General features: G+C 35.8%; 1 protein-coding gene across 2 annotated transcripts in view; it reads right to left on the bottom strand.

The window, feature by feature from the left end:
- The window catches only part of ESF1 (ESF1 nucleolar pre-rRNA processing protein homolog), a 62,892-nt gene that overhangs the window by 9,041 nt on the left and 31,881 nt on the right, over window positions 1–21,970 (bottom strand). For both annotated transcript variants that reach the window (XM_035005824.1, XM_035005825.1), the window contains exons 10-11: window positions 7,734–7,855; window positions 4,200–4,287 (exon numbers count right to left, since the gene is read on the bottom strand). In XM_035005824.1, coding sequence (XP_034861715.1) covers window positions 4,200–4,287; window positions 7,734–7,855 — 210 coding nt within the window. The remainder of the gene's footprint in view (window positions 1–4,199; window positions 4,288–7,733; window positions 7,856–21,970) is intronic.

Below are 21,970 nucleotides of genomic sequence, written 5' to 3'. Positions count from 1 at the left end.
AACATATACAAGCAATTTGATATAAGCACTCAACATACTGACTAAATGAATCAAGTATATGTAGCATATTATCAGATTTTCATGGTAGTTTATCAAATATCTAAAGTTGTCAAAGGATACATTTTAATAGGGTATATTTACATGTGATATACTTTATTTTACTCCTACTTCTTCAAAAACAAAATCTTATTAAGGAGTTTATGTGATTAGACAGACATAAACAAATTTTTCCAATACAGCTGATCCTTGAACAACACAGAAGTTAGGGGCACTGACCCCCCACAGTTAAAAATCCACATATACCTTTTGACTCCTCCAAAACATAACTACTAATAGCCTACTGTTGGCCTGAAGGCTTAATAACATAAAGAGTTGATTCATACATATTTTGTGTATTTGTTAGTATCTATTTTTACAATAAAGCTAGAGAAAAGAAAAATGTTATTAAGAAAATATAAAATACATTTACAGTACTGTACTGTATTTATCATAAAAAATCCACGTAGGATGGAACTGGAGGGTATTATGTTGAGTGAAATAAGTCAAACAGAGAAAGACATGTATCATATGATCTCACTGATATGAGGAATTCTTAATTGCAGGAAACAAACTGAGGGTTGCTGGAGTGGGGGGTGGGGTGGGAGGGATGGGGTGACTGGGTGATAGACACTGGGGAGGGTATGTGCTCTGGTAAGCGCTGTGAATTGTGCAAGACTGTTGAATCTCAGATCTGTACCTCTGAAACAAATCTGTACCTCTGAAACAAATAATGCAATATATGTTAAGAAAAAAAAAAAGAAGAAGGTAGCGGGAGGGGAAGAATGAAGCGGGGGAAGTTGGAGGGGTAGACGAACCATGAGAGACGATGGACTCTGAAAAACAAACTGAGGGTTCTAGAGGGGAGGGGGGTGGGAGGATGGGTTAGCCTGGTGGTGGGTATTGAGGAGGGCACATTCTGCATGGAGCACTGGGTGTTGTGCACAAACAATGAATCATGGAACACTTCATCTAAAATTAATGATGTAATGTATGGGGATTAACATAAGAATAAAAAAAAAATCCACGTAAAAGTGGATTCACGGTTCATAGTGCAGTTCATACCCATGTTATTCAAGGGTCAACTGTATTTCATTTCTAAGAAAAAAGTAACTTTTAACTCATTCTAGAAGTACATTATATTTTTGAAACTCTCATTTGTTATCAAGTTTGCAGTTTAGGAAAAAACAGAAAAAAAATATAGCAAGTTTATAGTGTAGGGGGAAAAATGAGAAAAGATTTCTAGTACTCACACTGGCTCCTAACCCAAGCCAAACACCAGGTCTGGCATTAATTAACGAACTCAATTCCTCCATAGTTTGAAGAGTATGTAAGTTTAGCTCTACGGGAATGCCAAGGGCAAAGGTGTTATAAATGTATCCAAGTCCATCTGGCTTAAAATGTCTCTGTCCTGCTCAACCATGGGGTTTGAACTATACACCCTTCCAAACACTAATGCTTTTCTTCCTATTCCACAGCTGCTCCTCAGTTTCTTCAACGTTCCCCCTACCTTCCAAGTAGTACCTTCGCCAGTATGACAGAGTAATAGTACCTTGTGTAGGCTTTACCCAACCTCGGAGCCCAATCCTGCATCCTCATCTCTTATCAATGCTTTTCACCTCCAGTTCAATGGTTTGAAATACTATTTATATGCTACTAATTCCTAAGTTTATATCTGCACTGACTTCTCAGCTGATCACCCAGACTCCTTTATAAATGTAACATAACACCTCCAACCATCTCAAAGTGATTATAACCAAAATGGACCTACTGACCTTACTTCCCACCCAAACCTATTGTTCCTACATTCCTTCCTAACTCAGTAAATGGAAGAATATTCTTCCAGAGACTCAAACCAAAAATCTAGAGTTATGCTAAATTACTTCCTTATTCAAGTAAGTCAGCAAGTCTATATCCAAAATATATCTAGAATTCCATTTACTTTTCTCCTTCCAATTCCATTACTGGCATGCCATCTAAACCAACCATCATCTCTTGCAAAGTCTGGTCTCCCAGTTCTCACCAATGCTTCAATCTGTACTCTTCACAGGAACCAGAATACATACCAGATCATGTCATGTTCTTGCTTTAAAGACCCTTCAGTGGCTTCTCACTGTCAGGAGAGCAAAATCCAAATGTGTTGCCACGACACAAAACCCTGGGTTGATTCTGTGTCCAGCCTGGCCTCATACCAAACTCCTCTGACCATGCTCCAGCCACATCAGGGTCTTTCAATTTCTCCAACATGACAATTCTTTCTCACCTCACAGCCTTTCTATCTCTTACCTCTCGTTTGCAACATTCTTTATGCAGGACTCCTCATTCTACAGGTCTCAGCCAAATGTCATCACCTCAGAAGTCTTTTTTGCCTACCCTATGTCTACAGTAAGCTACTCTCCTTCCTCTCAGTTATATCCTCTATATTACCCTATTTTCTTTAAAACACTGACCATATTCTCATAATATTCTTATTTGTTTACCTGTTTAGCATGTCTTCCCTAATACCATAGACTTCTCAAGAAACATAACCTTGCTTATATTATTACTGCTCTACCTTTAGCCTAGCAGAGTGTCCAGCACCTAGTAGGTAATACTTATTGTTTGAATGAATAAACAAACATGGCAAGATACTATTTTTTGGCCCTAAATTTTATTAAAAAAATTCTCAGCCTTTTTGTTTTTCTTTTTCCTTTAAAGAAACAACTTCAGCCCAGATATAAATAATTACTCCTAGGATATACTCTGAAATCAAAAGTATATTGAAAGCAAAAAATTTTATCTATACTTTCCCTTGGAACTTTTGCTACTACCTTTCGAGGAAGCTTATTCACAATTTAAATGTGCTGATTCCAGGAAACAAGCTACCCCAAGCCATCAAAACATTTTTAACTTACTCTTTGAATCCTACCCTGAGTTCTAAAGTCTGACTAGAATGTACATGCCAAATGAAGCACTTTGGAATGAGAACAAGGAAACTATAATGCTTTGCATTTCTCCATTATAAATTTGGTTTCCTGAAATCAGAGGATAAGGCTAAAATCCATCATCTTCTAGAAATGACCACTCAGGTATGATAAAAAGCAGAATATGCTAAGTTTCCATTTCCCTTTCCAATTCCTAAGAATATGACATCCTATAATAGACTTTATTCATCTTGATCTCCTTTTCATCAATAAAATGTCAGTGCTAAAAGGCTATAAAAACCAGGAAATAATTTTGAGCAATTTTGACTTTCCTGTTGAGAACTATTCTGGCCCACTAGTCACAAGGGACAAGAAGCAGGGAAATTTCATAAAATCCTTCTCTTTACAATGCCAGCTTGGAGTTGCTCCAGGAGCAAGTCTTTTGGAGTTCATGTGTGTGGTATTTAGATCAGGGAAAGGCAAAATGCATGAAAACAAATGGAAAATGCTTACAGTAGTCTCTGCACTGACCTAAGTACGGCCTGAACCTTACCACACACATTTACACATACCAAAAAGGTAAGAATGAAAGCATTCAGGAAAGAATGAGCAGTGCATATGCAATGGAAACAAAGCTCCTTGGATATAGGAAATTGAATGCCCAGATAGTTCAGGGATCCAAGGAAAAAGGGGAGGAAGTTGGCTTTCATCTATAATGATGAAGTAGGATAAATGTAAAATGGATAAAATGGAACATAGATGTTTTTGTATATTTGAGCAGAGAAGTTTTTATACGTTATATAACACTGTAAAAATTAAAAGAAATTTATATACACATCCACGTGAACATAAACAAATTTTTCACTTTCACTTTTTCACAGCCTTCGCAAAGACCTAGAGTAGATGCATCATAAAAAAGCAGTGAAAGCACACAAGAAGCTGACTTCCTTTTTCTTTCATCCTTTCTCTCATCAATCCTTCTACAAGGATATTTCTGAGAAAGGAATCCCTGGTAAACCATTAAGTCAATCACATCACCAAAACCCTCCTAATGAAATTACCCCTTGTATGTATAGGAGGCATGCCGACCCTTCCTGAGCTGAGAGATATTTATACCCCATTGGACAGACTGCTTATAAGCCACTAAAAGAGCTACACAAATTCTAGGATTTTAAGAGAATGAGTAGTTTATATTGTTTCTACCCATGACACTTTTTTAAAAAAAATTCCAATTAAAAACTCAAATATGGGCTGGCTTACCTATTTTTGTAATTTCTTCAGCAAAGTATGGGTCATTCAAATCAACATCAGAGGGAAGTTCATCTTCACTACCCTCTTCAGCAAGAGCCTTAAAGTTGAATATAAAAATACATGTAGTTTATTACGAAGACCATGAAAGAAAATCCTATCATTTCTTTTAAATCAAATAGTTCAATCTAGAATTACACCAGTTTTTAAAATGGATTGGTTTGTAAACTCCCATCTGAGTTATTCTTTTGTTTGTTCAACAAATATTTATGGAATATTTAATAAATATAGAAAATTATGTAGGGTTTTTGGAGAAATGAAAGCTATCAGATACATGGTTTCTGTCTTTAAAAATTTTACAATTTATAAGCAAAAGCTAGACACATAAACAGACACATATGTCAGTAATAGTAGTTCAAGATAGGAAGTGCTAGAAGAGGCAAAAATGAAATGATACAGACATTCAAAAGAGAAGAACACTTTTATGTGGTTGACAGCGAAAGGAGGTGGCCTTTTCTCTCACAAAACTGAGAAATTGCAGTGACTATCAATAGTTTGAAGTAGTACATTGTGGGTTATCATTTAAATTATTTAAAATAATTTATTTGCAGGTTAAAAAAAGTGATCTTTTATTATGACAATTAAAACATATACAAAAGCAGTAAGGACAGCTTAATGAAGCTCCTGTTCTTATCACCCAATTTCAACAATTATCTTGTTTTATCTGTAATCCACCCCTGAAAACCCTTTGGCTATTTTTAAGAACTGTTGGTTAAATTTTTCCTAATTAAATTTGAACAAACGGTCTACTAAATTAGAATATTTAAATTAAAAATCAAACCTATAAAATAAATAGAACATATGAACTAAGATCATACTAACCAGACTGAGTTTTATTCCCAGGAACCTAAAAAATGAGTCATTTTAATATAAAAATATTTAGAGTATATATTGCTAAACATCACCCTGCATGCTGAAAAAGACCCACCAAGCCCTAAAGAGCATTCATTTGGATATTAATATCCTTTTAAAAAAATACTTAATTATTTATTTTGGAAAGAAAGAGAGAGAACACAAGCGAGAGGGGCAAAGGGAATCTCAAGCCGATTCGGCGCTGAGCAAGGAGCCTGATGAGGGCCTCAATTTCACGACCCTGAGATCACGACCTGAGCTGAAACCAAAAGTTAGATGCTTAACCAACTGTGCCACCTAGGTGCCTGATATTAATATCCTTTTAAGAACAAGAACTAAAAATTTTTCACCAAACTCTTACAACAGATTCAGTAATAATATGATGTTTCTAACAAAGATTATGTAATACCTACATATCTAACTAAATATCTATTCACGTATTTCTTTAACTGCTTTTAGAGCTAAATTATAGCTATATCAACTTTGACACATAACCATGTATTCATTTATTAATAATTTCTCAATTTCAGGGCGCCTGGGTGGCTCAGTCGTTAAGCGTCTGCCTTCACCTCAGGTCATGATCCCAGGGTCCTGGGATCGAGTCCCACATTGGGCTCCCTGCTTGGTGGGAAGCCTGCTTCTCCCTCTCCCACTCCCCCTGCTTGTGTTCCCTCTCTCGCTGTCTCTCTCTCTGTTGAAAAATAAATAAAATCTTTAAAAAAAAATAATAATTTCTCAATTTCAAAATTGAAGTCACAGAGAGGAAAAGGGGAAAAATATTTTTAACATGAAGGAAATTCTTGAAACTCTTCTCTATATGAAAAACTGTGGATGGAAGGGATCTGCTGGAATGCAGCACCAATCCAGCACAGAGCACTGAGTTTAGAACAAACTGGCTTTCAACAGATGTATTTTTAATGGCAATAATAAAACGAGTTGTCTTAGCCCAATGAAGGGAAAGAGTAAAAGCACAAGATAAGCTCAAAGTGCCCAGCAAATGAAAATCAAAAAGAATAGCTGCTGAAGGTCTCAGAAACAAGTGACTACTTTATTGACCCAAAAAGGACCCACTTGTAAATTTTACAATAAACTGATGGTTTAATAACTTATGAGATTATTCCACTTAGAAGATATTTTACTGCTTACCTTAGTTTTAAAAGAAGTTCTAAGGAAGAAGAGAGGCAACCTATCAATGGGGACAGGGCTCTTACCCTCTATTCTCATTTTATTATCTATTTCCAGAAACACTGACTAAAATAGAGGAGTATTAAAAATCCCTCCAGTGCATCATTCAATTTTGCAGCCCTCTATATTTACAAGCACTGAAAGTCACAGCTGTACCAAAAGCACAAGCCTCTGCAGGACAGAGAGAAATAATACCGTACAGTAGAAAGGACACTGGAGTGAGAGATCTGGATTCCGGTCTCAGCTTGGTCATTAACAAGCTGTGTAGCTGGAGATAAATCAGTTATTTTTCTACAACTATAAAGCATCAGGATTGGACTAGAACAAATCATTTAAGATTACTCAAACTGCAAAATTCTGTGATTACTGATACTATCTTAAGGCAATAACTATACTGTTAGAATGCTGAATTTTAGTGATAAGATAGAGTATTTTTAGTGGCAAAAACTGTTAAGTGGTCTCTGCTATTTCTAAGGACTCTGATGGAAAAGATGTTATCCTCAAATTATGGGAGTCAAATTAGATTTTTCAAGACAACATATTAGTGCAGAGGAAATATCCTTAATTAAAGGGATTTAATGACAAGATGTTAATAGATCTATATAATACTGAAACGTGAAAAATGCAGGTTGAGAAATGTAGAGAAAAAAATTTCACTCATGTCAAAAATTTCTATATGTAGGGGCACCTGGGTGGCACAGTTGGTTAAGTATGCGACTCTTGGTTTTGGCTCAAGTTGTGATCTCAGGGATATGAGATCGAGCCCTACGTCAGGCTTCGCACTTATTGCGGAGTCTGCTTAAGACTCTTTCTTCCTTTCCCTCTGGCCCTCCTGCTTGTGCTCTCTCTCTCAAATAAATAAATCTTAAAAAAAATTTCTGTATGTATATATCCTCAAGTAAAAAATTCTGTATGCATCTTTCTTCCTCAAAAACACAAACAGAATTGAACTGTTTTATATCTACGTATCAACTAAACTATGTATCTTATAGGTGACATACTTAAAGGTAAAATTCTAGAACATTGTAGTTAAAGTGGCTCTGGTCTTTTATTAGGATATGTACCTCATTACATCGCTTTGCAGAAAACACTTAAGCTACTGGGTTTTTCCCTTCCTCTTTCTTAAAATTGTGATGATAACAAGGCCTATTCTACTGAGTGGTTACCTTATGAGATAATGGATGCCAAGCACCTGGTACCTTCTGATACATGGTTGTTGTTCAATAAGTATTTGCTTAAAATATCATTGATACCGGGGCGCCTGGGTGGCTCAGTTGGTTAAGCGACTGCCTTTGGCTCAGGTCATGATCCTGGAGTCCCTGGATGGAGTCCCGCATCGGGCTCCCTGCTCAGCAGGGAGTCTGCTTCTCCCTCTCCCGCTCCCCCCCTCTTGTGTTCTCTCTCAAATAAATAAATAAAATCTTAAAAAAAAAAAAATATCATTGATACCTTCTGTTTCTTCTTCAGTCTTTTTTTCTCTTTCTTCTTCTCTAAAAATTGTTCCCAAGGGGTCAATTTATCTTTTCCTTCCAATTTGTTTTTGACCATTTCTTCTGCACTTTCTTTCAGACCTAAGAAAAAACACAGAGTTCAGTTTAAAATGTTGTATCTTCATTCATTAAAAATGTAATTTACCCAAAAAAATAATTTACATATATTTACCAGAGTAACAAAATAAAATGCAACACTAAATTGTGTAATACTCCCAAATCAGAGAAATATAGGATCAACTCATATCAAAGCTATTTCCTAATAAAAAACAACAATAAACTTAACCAAACCAAAATAAATAAACAAACCTAGCAACTTGATATATAGTCAGGCCACTGAAGAAAAATCTTTTATTTAGGTTCAAATTTCATTTCTATATACTTAATTGCTTTGAGACACTAGGAAAAATCCTGGAACAAAATCTTCTCAGAATATGACTACTAATTCATTTTTGATGGCAAACAGGTAAGTAGTCTTTAACATAATTATCTCTAATTGCTTCTGTTGCCCAAATAAAAGCATTCCTTGGAAACCATAGGAGACTAACAAAAATTGATTAGTAAGGCAATCCTTGTTGAAATACCCCCGGAGGAAAGAATTCTCATAATCTCTCCTCAAGTACTATATGAGATACATCCTTATGATCAAAAGGACCACCAAGGTCAGATTCCACTTTGTATGGTTTACCTCTTTCAATGTTATTTGCTCTTTTTAAAAAAAATTTTTTTAAAGATTTTATTTATTTGAGAGAGATAGAAAGAGAGTGAGAGAGCACAAGCAGGGAGAGTGGCAGGCAGAGGGAGAAGCAGGCTCCTGCTGAGGAGGGAGCCAGCCCACCATGGGACTCGATCCCAGGACCCTGGAATCATGACCCGAGCCGAAGGCAGACGCTTAACCGACTGAGCCACCCAGGCAGGCACCCTCAATGTTATCTGCTCTTGTACTTCATCTTTAAAGGTCCTTATTTCTTATATTCTACAGTTCCTAATTTGTGTTTCTAGGTGGCTTATGTAATAACTGGACTAGATGAGTGAGAAGGAAAAAGCCCTGAGGCTGATGTATCAGTCCGTGAAGACCCTCATTACTGCCAAAGTAAGGAAATGTGATTATTGTGTTGTTACCTTTGGTAATAAAGACGTTTCTTTATTTTGTAGTATTGTTTGGACATCACAGTTTGGTTTGGGGAGGAGGCAGCTTCACTATTTATATGACATAATATTCATTTCAGAAAAACAATACTTAACGGAATGATTCAAAATGCTTTTTAAGAGAGACATGGTCAATCCAGATCATCTTCCCAGATATACTCTAAATTCTAAGGTGAAAGCAATCCTAAGGATATAACAATTTCTTTTTTACCTGATGAGTATACTGAGACTAAGAGCATTCAGCAACTTGCCTAAGAACATGCAGCAAGGAAGTCACACGACTGTAATTGCCTAGTTATCCTCTATAATATGACCAGATACATCTAAAATGCTGGTTTGACCCAGAATAAAGAAATGTATAAAGTATAAAATGAATAAAGTCAAAAGCTTTTGGTCTCAGGTTCCTTATCTGAAAAAGGAGGTTGGTCTAGATCAGAAGCATATAACCCTCCCACCCACATACACCTCTCCCCCACCCCCAAAGAAAATATTTGGTAGAAGTCCAAATATGTAACAACTAGAAGTAGTGTTTTGGGTCTTGTGCCTCAAAGAACAGCCTGAAACAGCTGGAATAGATGATCTCTAAGGTCCCTTCCTTGGCTTTTAAGCCAAGACTTAATCTTAAAATTTCTATGACTTAGAAAAGTATTAAATTATCTGCATACTCAAGGTTATGCAGATTTGTTTTTATGATGCACTGCTGGTAAGATCTCTAATTTATTGAATGCTAAATCAGAAACACAACTCTCAATTCAAAGATGTTTCTTATGAGAAAAATACAATTCTCTTTACTAAACTGTTTTTAAGAGAAATGTGACCTGTATAAAATGATGTCCAGATCTTTGACTGAATCAACAGATCAACAGCATTTAGGAAATGTAAACTGGGATCCTTACTTGGGAGAAAGCAGCAAATCCTGACAAAAGAAGTTGATTTTAAATCACAAAATAATAGGTTTATATATTATGCCTGTGGGTTAGCATACAATCAGGCCAGTCTAATTCTACATGTACAGTATTGTATTATTAGATATGATGTTTAAATAATCTTTAAGGCATTCTTGTATAATTTCCTCAAACATTAAGAAAGATTTTATTACTCCAAAATACTAAATTAATATATTTAAACTTTTTTTTTCACCAACAAGTATTCTGTTTAATTTTGATCCTTGAAACTTACTACAATGATAAGGAAAGTTCTGTATCATTGTCTCTTTCAGGTGACTAGGACATTGCTTTGATGTGTCTTAATCACTATGAACTTCTACTCCACATGTAGGGTCTGAATCTTTTTTGGGAACATGGATACCTTGAGAATTTGATAAAAGATACGGCATCTCTCCCTGAAACACTGTACTGGAAAACTTGCATACAGCATTCAGGGGTTTACGGATACTCAATGCTCATTTCGATGTAAGAATCTAAGGGTCTCAGGCAAAGAACATTTACAGGGGCACTAGAGGTCTACATGAAGATGGGGGGCCAGCTCCCATAACTTCAAAACTTATTAGCACTGACATGTGTAGATTCTACAGCAGGGTTCCTCATAACAGCACTGTTGTCATTCGGGACCAGATAATCCTTTGTTGTGAGGAATTATCCCGTACATTGTAAGGAGTTTATCAGTATATCTGCACTATCCACTAGATGCCGATAGCCCCAGTCATAAAAATAAAAAAATGTCTCCAGATATTGCCAAATGTCCTCTTGGGAACAAAATCACCTCTAGTTGAGAACCACTGTTCTAGACAATGATTAGAAGGCATTTCTGAAAAGAAGGGCTATTTCATTATTTGCATCACATAAGTTATGTGTTATTTTATTTGGTACTTGATTATATAATGTCTTTTTCACTTTAGAGTTTTCTCCCAACTAAACCAAAGGCAGCTAAAGTCACCTTCTTTTGTATTCCATAATATTTAACATAGTGCCAGACACATAGTAAGTACTTAATAAACACTTAATTGATCTGTCTTGAAGGAAGAATTCTTATTTCAAGCCAACTGTTTGATCTTGCAAGTTTGGAACATACTCTCTCCAACAGAAAATGAATCAAATCTTTAGGATATAAATATAAATGGCCTTTATCCCAAAGTGGTGTGTGTGTGTGTGTGTGTGTGTGTGTACATGTGTGTATGTAAGAACCTACAGCTCTAGAATAATTCATGAAATATTATTTTCAGAAAATATATTTTCTTTCTTTTTCTTTTTTTTTTTTTTTTGGTATTTAGCTTGTTTGTAACAACAAAGAAAGAGTTATCTTCAGTTAAATACAGTCTGAAATTTTTTGCCTGGCTCTCACTTAAACATACCAAATGTGTATTAAGTAGAATGACAAACACATTGCAGTGAATTAACACAACACCATGATAACTTAAAAATGCTTTGTTCTCATTGTCATCATGAGGTCATTTAAATCTCTTGCCACAGATCACAGTTGTTTATGTTCTGGTTCTTAAAAATATGTCCATCCCAGAAGTCTCTTGGCATATGCACAAGAACATTCTTCAGACAGTTTCAGCCTCACTTGAGAGCAGCCACTATGTGACTAAAAAACAACTTCGTTATAGCTGTTTTTAAGTTTGCACAAATTTGTTTTAAAAAATTGTAAGTGTATAGCCAAAGACTGCCGCATTAAATATAAATTAAATACAATAAATATAACATATTTATATATAATATATAATAAATATAACATCAATAATCCTACAAATAAGTGGTAAAAAACTCTTTCAAAGCCAACCATGAACACAGATGACTCAATGATGACAATAATTTAAGTGCAATCCATTCAGAATGATTTTGACAGTTTGCATACATACAAAAATACTTTAAATTTGCTTTCAAAATCCACTAAAACAAAAGTATACATTTCTCCTGACCTTACTACTCATGTGAAATATTTGGAAAGTCTTCAACAGGTAGGACATGAATAACTTAACTCAACTAGGTACTGTAGTTGGTTTTGTTTATAAAAACAAAATGCATGTTTTAAGATTTCTGATATAGGCTGAAATGGCACTTTTTATTTAAGTGAGGACTTAGGGTCCATTGAGAATATTTATGAACACTTACGGCTCTATCTTTATTTATGGTTGTATGTTTAAATCAAACAGTATAACACTCAATTCCAAAAAGAGCTTTTAAAATGTAACTAACTACCACCACCACCACTGCACGGGAACTCCCAGCTTGGAATTCACTCTGGGTATAAGGGTTTTAGAGGAAAACCACCAACCATGTCCTGAGGAACACTGAGGTCAAAGGCACCCCTTCAAACTGGCCAGTTATCCCCAATGGTGTGGAGAGAGGGAAAAACACACTTACTTATGTAACAGAGGTCACAGGAATACTTGTTCCCTATGAGTAATGGTGATCTTCACCAGTGGCATTTTTTGGTGATTCAAGTGATTATGTACTTAGGATATCCTCAAAGCATACTGGTTAAGTCAACTATCAATCTTTATAATGAGAAAAATGAAGATGTGAAATGTTTTGAACTTGGTTCAGGACTTGTTCAGAACAAGAAATTGTTTAGAACATGTTCAGAATTTGGTTCATTATTTCTTATTTTAACTTCTGTAATCCCTCTCTCTTAAATTCTTACAGTACTGTGTATATTCTTTTATTCTGTACCATTTATCACAGTTGCAACTTCATAATTTGTGTGATTTTTAAAATTATTATTAACAGCTATCTACTTTATTAGCTTGCAAGCTCCATGAGGGTAGAGGCCATTCATAGCTTGTCTCCCTGAACCAGTCCCAGTGAGAGTCACCCTGGTGGCTAGTGGAGGGCCATCATATACATACCTAATAAATGTCTGTTGATAAATGAAAGGATAAACAAGTCAAATTTGTTGCCAACCTTACGGACAGAGGGCAACAATGCATGAAACTAAAAAAGTAAAATAACAACTAGTTTGAGGAACAATAGTAAACAGTAAAAATTACCAGTCAGCCAGAACCAAAATTGCTCTTCTTATTCACTTAATACTGTTAGAATACTATTATACCTACTATATGGAAACAACACAGACATCTATAATAAAGATAATAACGATGAGAGTATAGGTAAGCTACTTAGATTGGAAATGGTTTCTCACATAACATTTAATTTGGTATCTCCCAAAACATTCAATGAGGTATTCATAGAAGATACCGCTAAAGTATGTACTGAATGAATAAATGGTAATGCTTTTTGCCACTGCTGATTATCTAAAAGCTATTTCAGTGGGTAGCAACTGTTTTATATTTGTCTTGAATTTGAGCTTATACTCTAAGCTCTTCTAAATCTCCTTCTACTCTCCCTTAGAGTGACGCCTTCCATTTGTTAAGTATTTTCAATTTACTGTGAACCAAGCTGTCCTGCTTCTTAGAATTGAATGTTCTTAAAAAACTGACTTCAAATACAAGACATTTGGGCCTCATTAGGGAGCTACTGTTTTCTGTATTTGTCTGTAATTATTTGTATTTTTTTTTTGTCTTTTAAATAGTTTGTAATCACAATGTACATAATAACAAGCTGTCCTAATAACAGAGCAAAATTCTGGCTGAGTTTGATGAAGCCATTCTGCTATTTAATTTATGGCAAAGAGAAATGACAACTGTCTATCCTACTTTCAAATAGTTATTTTTGGGGCGCCTGGGTGGCTCAGTCGTTAAGCATCTGCCTTCGGCTCAGGTCATGATCCCAGGGTCCTGGGATCGAGCCCCGCATCGGGCTCCCTGCTCCGTGGGAAGCCTGCTTCTCCCTCTCCCACTCCCCCTGCTTGTGTTCCCTCTCTCGCTGTGTCTCTGTCAAATAAATAAATAAAATTAAAAAAAAAAAAAAAAGAATGAGAAGTTACCACACATATCAAATAGGATTTCTAGAAGGAAAAAACAGAGAACATGAGGAAAAGGCAATATTTTAAGAGAAAATGACAGAAGTTTTCAGAACTGATGAAAGATACTAATTTTTAAGACTCTGGGTATCCAATTAACTCTGCACAAGATTGAAGCTACCAAGCAAAAGTATGACTTAGATAAACCTTAATGAAACTCTAGAACATTAAAGTATTTTAAAAGTCAGGGACAAAAAACAGCCTGCAGAGCACAGCTAGTGTGTTCTTTAGTTATATTGATTTCCTCACCTGTAACTGTCAACAGGAGTCAAGGGGGACCCTCATGAGCTCACAGTAAATTTGCCTGTCCCCAGAAAGGGGTTAAGAAGGTGATTAGCTTGGTGCATCCACAGCAACATCAGATACCTTTCCATCCCTAATCCTCAACACTTGCAGCCTCACCACCAAAATCTGCCTTATGCTTACCAGAAATAATCTCTGCCTTTTATCCCTATTCATTTTGGTCACCACAAAAAGCCCTAATCATCAGGTTCCCCCTAATCTTCCATGTTTTTATCCTCAGAAGTTAACTATACATCCACTCTTCTACCACTATTTCTCTTCCCCTCCAACTCTCTACCACTAAATTCTCTGGAACTCACAGTGCATTATCAGTAGAAACTCAATTATTGTATCTCTGAACATTTTCTTCATCTTCTTGCTCTAATTGAAACCCGGCTTTCCCCTGAAGATACTGCAAACTATAGCATTTGCAAGTGGTTTGTTGGTGTTGGAGCTTGTTTTCTTCAAAGAGCCCTCAACCGATTGTTCTGGGAGGGGGTGGGATATTTTTGATGGTCACTTGTGCTCTTTTACCCAGTTTAAGAAGTATGGTACGGGTCCAGGGATAGACAGACTAACTAACTAATGAAACAGAGAGCCAAGCAAAAGATCCATGCAGTTTTTTTTTTTTTTTTTTAAGATTTTATTTATTTATTCATGAGAGACAGAGAGAGACAGAGAGAGAGAGAGAGGGAGAAGCAGGCTCCCAAGGAGCAGGGAGCCCAATGCGGGACTTGATCCCAGGACCCTGAGATCATGACCTGAGCTGAAGGCAGACGCTTAACCATCTGAGCCACCCAGGCGCCCAGATCCATGCAGTTTTGAAATGCTGGTACATGACAGAGGTGACATGTCAGATTATTGAAGTGAGAGATGATTCAATAAATGGAACAGGATAAAAAACTCCATGTAGAAGAAGATGAAATTGGATGTCTACCTTAGATCATATAAAAAACCAACTCCTAATGAATCAAGGACTTCAATGTCAAAAACATTAAAACTTTCTACCTTTACTAGAAAATAAAGATGAATATCAGTCTCATCTGTATACAAAAGGATTTCATAGATGAAACACAGAAATCACTAATTAGAAAAGACTGGCTTAACAATACTAAAATCAACAACTTTTATTCATTAGATAAACCTCCAAGAGAGTGTATGTGGCAAGGGTTGGGGTGGGGAAGAGTTTCATATAGAAGAAGATATTTACTATCCTATGAAAGACAAAGGACTAGTATCAAAGATAAATAAAGAACTCCTAAAAGTCAGCATAAAAAGCACAAACAATATAACAGAAAAATGGCCAAAAGACATTTATGAGTATTTCACTGAGGAGGAAACATAAGGCCAATACATATATGAAGAGATATTCAATTACATTAGTGAAAAGAGAAGTGCAAATCAAGCATTGCTGGTAGGAGTGTAAACTAATGCCAACACAAAAGAATTTAGTATTTCATCTTGTAAAGTTGAACATTCACACACCCTATGGCCCAGCAATTACACTCCTTGATAGATACCTAGAAAAACTTAAACACCTACCAGAAAATGCATTGAAATGTTCATAACAGCATGATTCATCATACTAAAGGACATCCCAAATGCATATCCAACAGGAGAATGGATATATAAACTGTGGTATATACACTCAAATGAATGAGCTACAGTTACACAAAATATGGATAAATCTTAGCAATATAATGTTGAGTGAAAAAAAAAATCAGTCCCCAAAGATTTTTTAAGTATCTAAAACAAACCCACACCCCTTCCCCCATGTGAACAAAGTTAACAGCTTTAATTTATACAATTTAATAGTTTTTAATTTACTCACAAGTATGTACAACCATCACTAGTCAATTTTAGAACATTTCCTCAAAAAGACACTCTTATCTCTCTCCCCAGCAGGATACTCTCAAATACCCCCCTCCTCCAGCAACCAACAATCTATTTCCTTTCTCTATAGATTTTCTTACTCTGGATATTTCATATAAAATACGTGGTCTTTTGTGATTGACTTCTTTTACTCAGCATGAAAATTCAAGGTTCATCCACTTTGTAGCATACATCAGTACACCTCATTCCTTCTGATCCACTCACGCTTTTTATAAATGAGATGAAAATGTACAATGGAAAGCCAAGGAGTGAATACTGAAATCTGGATGATGGTTATTAACAGGTATGGGGAAGTAAGGGAGATCAAAAGGATAAAAGTAAGCTATTGTATGGTTCTAGCTTCTGTAGTGGGTTCACTTATTAATTACTAAAAATAAATAAATAAAAGGGCCAGGCTGGACCAATGATGAGAGTGTCCTAATCCAAGGATTATAATTAACTTAATTATATGAACCAGAGGTACAAAAGAATAAAGGAACAAGTTTAATAAAGTTGACTACACCATTTTTGTTCTTCAAATGGTATTATAAAGAATAAAAAGACAAATTACAAAGAACATATTTGTAAAATATAGGACTGATAGACACCAGTCCAGAATATATGAAGAACTACTATGAATCACTAAAACAAAGAATACTACATAGAAATGGTCAAAAGACTAAACAGGCATTTCACAGATGAGGAAATAAAAAGAAATGTTCTTCCTCATAAGTAATTAGGGAAATGCCTGAGCAAGCCTTTAACTTAAGTCAGGTCATATCCTTCCACTTCCCATTTCATTTACAGTAAAAGCTGAAGTCCATTCAGAGGTCTCAAAACCCTCTGTGATTTGGCCACCTCTCTACCCTCATCTTCTACTACTGTCCATTCCCTGGCTCATTCTGCTCCAGCCACTGCTGTTTTTTAAATGTTCTTGGACAAATCAGAAATGCTCCCCCTCAAGGCTTTTGCATTTATTGTTTCCTCTGCTTGAAATGCTCTTCTGCAGGGTAACAACTAGTATGTACTGTCCTTTCTATTAGGTGTTTGTACAAATGTCACTTTCTCAATGAAGCCTTTCCTGACCTATTGAAATTGCTACCTACTCTCATCCCTGAACTTCCTACTCCTCATTCAGGCTTTGTCCTTTTGTTTCCACAGACCCTAATCACCATCTGATTATTTTACCTATTTGTTTTTTTAGTTCCCTTTCTCACCTTTCTCCTAACCCCCCCACACTAAAATGTAGGGCCTCATAAACGTCTGTTCAGTGTTCTGTCTCCAGAGAACAAGAGTCTGGCACACATAGCAGGAACTTAACAAATATTTGAGAATAACACACATATTAAAACTATAATGAGATACCATTACTTACATATTCAGCAGAAACTGAAAAGCCTGATAATATCAATTAATGATGAGAATAATGAGCTTTGGGAACTCACACTACTGGTTAAAATGGCACATGCACCTGGGAAAACAATTCAGCATGACCTAGTTAAGGTAACTCTGTGAGCAGGCTCTACAACCAACAAATTCTACACATATCCAAGACATTCTCTCTATATATTCCTAGGTAAGAAGTCCTAAGAATATTCACAAAGACCTTGTTTATAACAGCAATGAACTATAATAAGTGGCAATAGAACAGACATGTGATATATCTAAAATGGAACTCTGTGTAGTAGTGAAAATTAATAGACCATATCCTTACATATTGATAACTTTCAAAAACAGAATGTTAATAGCAAAAAGCAAACAGCAGAAGAATATAGAGAGGATACTTTTTATAAAGATCAAAATTAACAAGACTGTTTAGGGATATATGTGGTAAAACAATTATATAGAAAAAGAGAATGATTAACATGAAATATAGTTTGCTTCCTCTGGTAGAGAAAGGAAGAGGGCGTAACTGGGGAGTCTCATAGGTGACTGCAGACATTGGTAAAGTTCTTTCTTAAGCTGGGTACACAGGTGTTCATTTTATTATTTTTCTTTAAACTGTATAACTCACTGTGTTTGCCTTTTGTATCTTTTGTTGCCTGCCCCCCCCCATGGTAAAGCATAAAAAAAAAAGGAGTGCTTACTCTTTGACAAGTATGTGCAAAAATGGCTTTCACCCTCCTTTTGTCATTTACTCCCCATCCAAATAATAAATACTTGAACCCAGATTTTCTGACAGCAAGCCCTCTATGCTCTTTTCATAATCACAGTAAACTATTAATGCTATCCCAAATTTCATTGTAAGTAGGTCCCAATCTATACACTGTATTTGAAAAATCCACCTATAAATCAGTGGCTTGAAATTAAGCCTGTTCTCCTCCCTGGAAGAGTTTCTGACCAAAGAAGCTGTTAATATATAAGGACAATTTGAGGCTGGAGTCCAACCAAAATGGCATTTCTAAGTCAATTAAAGAAAAAAACTTCATATTATAAAAATAAAAGGAAATGAAAAATATATCAACCTCCCTAGCATTTCAGTATTTAACAACTTTTCAAGCTAGATTTTTCTTGCTGCAATCTAAGTGTTTTCTTCCACATTTACTGGAGTTTACATATAAATAAACTATACATTCTGATTACTTCTAAAAAGATGTCACAAATAACTATTAGGAGAGCAACAGCCTACCAACCTTCTTCCTATTATGGTAAATAAAAAAAAAAAAAAGTGGTAAGACTTATATAGGACACTGGAGTAAATGGAGGAGGCAACCAGAGAAGGAAAACAACCTGAGGGCTCTGGTTGGCCTAAGGGCTAACGGGATCAATATACTGGTTGGGAATCTCTGACAGACTATCATTTAAGGTTTACTTTTTCAACTTTTCCAGTATTTGTAATTAACTCAGAATTTATTTCATTGGCAATTGTCCTCTATTGCAACATTAAAAAAAATTACAGAATGAGAGTAATATAGAATGAAAGTAACATTAAAACTTAGGACTTCAATATTTCCACAGCTTGTAAGTAAGCACTGTTTCTATTCTTTGGAATTCTCTGGTGACAGAGTCTCCTGAGGAAATCTGTAATAGGCCAAGCATTCTTAGGTCCCAAAAGATAGAATCTTCGAATACCAACTAATAACATGCATACCCCCCAGAAGCCTGCAGTGTTCCACATTGTGCGAAATGTTTTTTTGCCTTTTCTGTTTGTTTGTTAACCTCCAGAACAGCTTATTAATCAGAAGATAGCCCTCTCTGACACTGTCACACAGGTTACCCTGGCTGCAGACCAAAATGTTCCCACATCTTGAGAAATCTGTAATAGCACATACGGGGTCATCCCCGGTAAATGCTTGTTTTTTATAAAATTTCTCCAAATTCTCAAGTAAAATTCACGGAACATCTTTATGTATCTTTGTGCACACAACAGTAAACACATGCAGATTGAGAAAAAGCACTAAATGAAGACAATGGACCCAGACTCAATTAGTAATCCAGGGAAAATACTCTAATGGGTACAGAAGTCAGACATATCAAGGTTTGAATTAGTTCTTCTAGCTCCTAGTTTTGTGATCTTGAGTAAGTCTGTGCCTCAGTTTTTTCTTCTGTACAGTGGTCTAATAACCACTTTACAGAATTGTTGGAAGAATTTAATATAAATTTTTTTGCAAAGCACCTAGCACAGTTTCTGATAGAGCACAGGCATCCAATATGTGCAAATTTCTCCTCCCACCCCTAAAGAGCATTTTAAAATGTAATTCTTCTGGATCAAAATTATACTTCCAAATAAATTACTTTTAAAAATATTTTTAAATCTCCCTACACTTCTACAGAAGGGAGCAATGGGAATCTAAAAATGAAATGTATTTTATGACAATGTAAGCTGAAATGCTTAGGAAAATCTTGGTTAAGTCCTTTGCAGACAGAATTCCCTATTTTACACAAGCCAATTCTTAGGGAAGTACATGCCTTCAAAGTACACGCTTCAACTTACCTCCAAGGCATATTATTCCAAACACCAGAGGGAACTCACCCAAGTCAAATTATTGGCACTCATCTTTTGGCATACATAGGATCAGGCTATTCCAAACTATGCCAAATAATTTTACAGGTACAGGTTTTCCATGTCACTGAATGAGCAGATTAAGCTAAGGATATATCTCTTGACAGTTCATCTGATGAGTGCTATCCCACCCACCCTCAGTGGAGATGATCCTAATGGAGAAAGTTCCCCTACAACCTCTTTCTCTAACAGATTACATCAGGAAAACAATGTCAATGTGAAATGAATAATACAGAGCCCTTCCCACACGAAGTCGGCAGATTCAGCCTGCCTAGCCACCAGTTCAAGCCACAGACATTTTACTGGCTTTATCTTGGACCTCACAGCTGAAAATTATCATTGCATTATAATCAGTGAACATTTGTCTACAATGGTCTAAAAGGGCACTGAGAAAGGCTGGCAAATGTTTCAGAGAACAAAGATATGGCATATGGTCTCACAGTGGGATTGAGTTTTGCATCAAACCAGAGATCTGCAGAAAGTACGTATGCCCTTTCCTTTATGAGGCTTCCAAAACCTGAACCTATTGTAGAAGCTAGATTTGATTTTGTGTAAAATGTTATCAGCATTTCTATTTTTTTTTTATTTAAACCTCTATCTGTAATATATTTATTTGGGAAAGAGAGAGACAGAGCGTGTGCACGCAGGAGTAGGGGGAGGGGCAGAGGGAGAGAGTCTTCAAGCAGACTCCACAAGGAGCGTGGAACCCAGTGCACGGCTGGGTCCCATGTCCCATGAGATCATGACCTGAGCTGAAACCAAGAGTCGGACACCCCTGTTATCAGCATTTCTGAGGCACCTTGATAAATTAAAAAATGTTTCCCAGTTAGCAACATGAATTAATAGAACTATTTCAAGGTATATGATAAGAGACATGGAGATGTTCTATTAGGAATTTACCTTAAGAAAATCCAATATAAGGTTATTATGTTACCCACAATAGCAAAACATTAGAAAGAGCCTAAAACACAACATCAGGGAAGTGATCCATAATTTATAAATCAGAAACACAATGGAATGTGATACAGGCATAATGATTATAAAGATTATTTACAAATACGTAAAAATAAGTATGGGAAATGAAATAAAAAAAGGAGAACTCAAAATGGGGGTCTAATCAATTATGTCTGCTTATAGAAAAGGTAATATATAGTTAAAATATGAAAGCAACCCAAGTGACCATCAATGGATAAATGGATAAGCAAAATGTGGGGTGCGTAGTAAGATACTATTCAGGTTTAAAAAGGACAGAAATTCTCACATATGGATGTGAGATCTCAACATGGATGAACCTTGAAGACATTATGCTAACTTAAGTAAGTCAATCACAAGAAGACAAATATTGTATGATTCCACTTATAAGGTACTTAGTGTGGTCAAAATTATAGAGACAGAAAGTTGAATGATGGTTGCCAGGGGCAAGGGAGGGGGGAATGAAGAGTTACTGTTTAATGGATATACGTTCAGTTTTGCAAAGATGAAAAACAGTTCTGGAGATGGATGGTGTTGATGGTTGCACAATAACATAAATATACTTAACACCACTGAACTGTGTACACCTAAAAGTGCTTAGGATGGTAAATGTCATATATATTTTATCACAATAAAAAAATCAGGAAAAAATTAATGTGTTCAAGTAGTAAATTTAAGATCATATGATTTTCCAGTTTCTGGAAGAAAAGAACAATAATGAAACCGCTGAAAGTAAGTAGTGTGAGTGGATTCTGTCAAAATAACATATGGAACATGTGTGAGAAAAATGATGGTTTGCTAGTCAGGCAGTTAGCATACAGAATGATGACATGGGACAACCTCAAATAGAATAGGCAAAAATTCTGCTTTAAAGACCAAAGAATTCACAACTTCAAACAAATCAGCATAGCTGTGGGCTGTGGGAAAATAATACATGAAACAAGCTCACTCTTCTTGGACTGACTTCAGGCAGATTATAAATCTATGGCAAAGGCAAAAAAAAGTACTACTGTCTGGAAATAGTGGCTACAGAT

The sequence above is a fragment of the Mirounga leonina genome, unplaced genomic scaffold (assembly GCF_011800145.1).
Source record: "Mirounga leonina isolate KUSES-001 unplaced genomic scaffold, KU_Mleo_1.0 Mir_150, whole genome shotgun sequence".
NCBI lineage: Eukaryota > Metazoa > Chordata > Mammalia > Carnivora > Phocidae > Mirounga > Mirounga leonina.
Note: the sequence above shows the minus strand (reverse complement) of the source record. Positions and strands in the feature narration are given on the sequence as shown.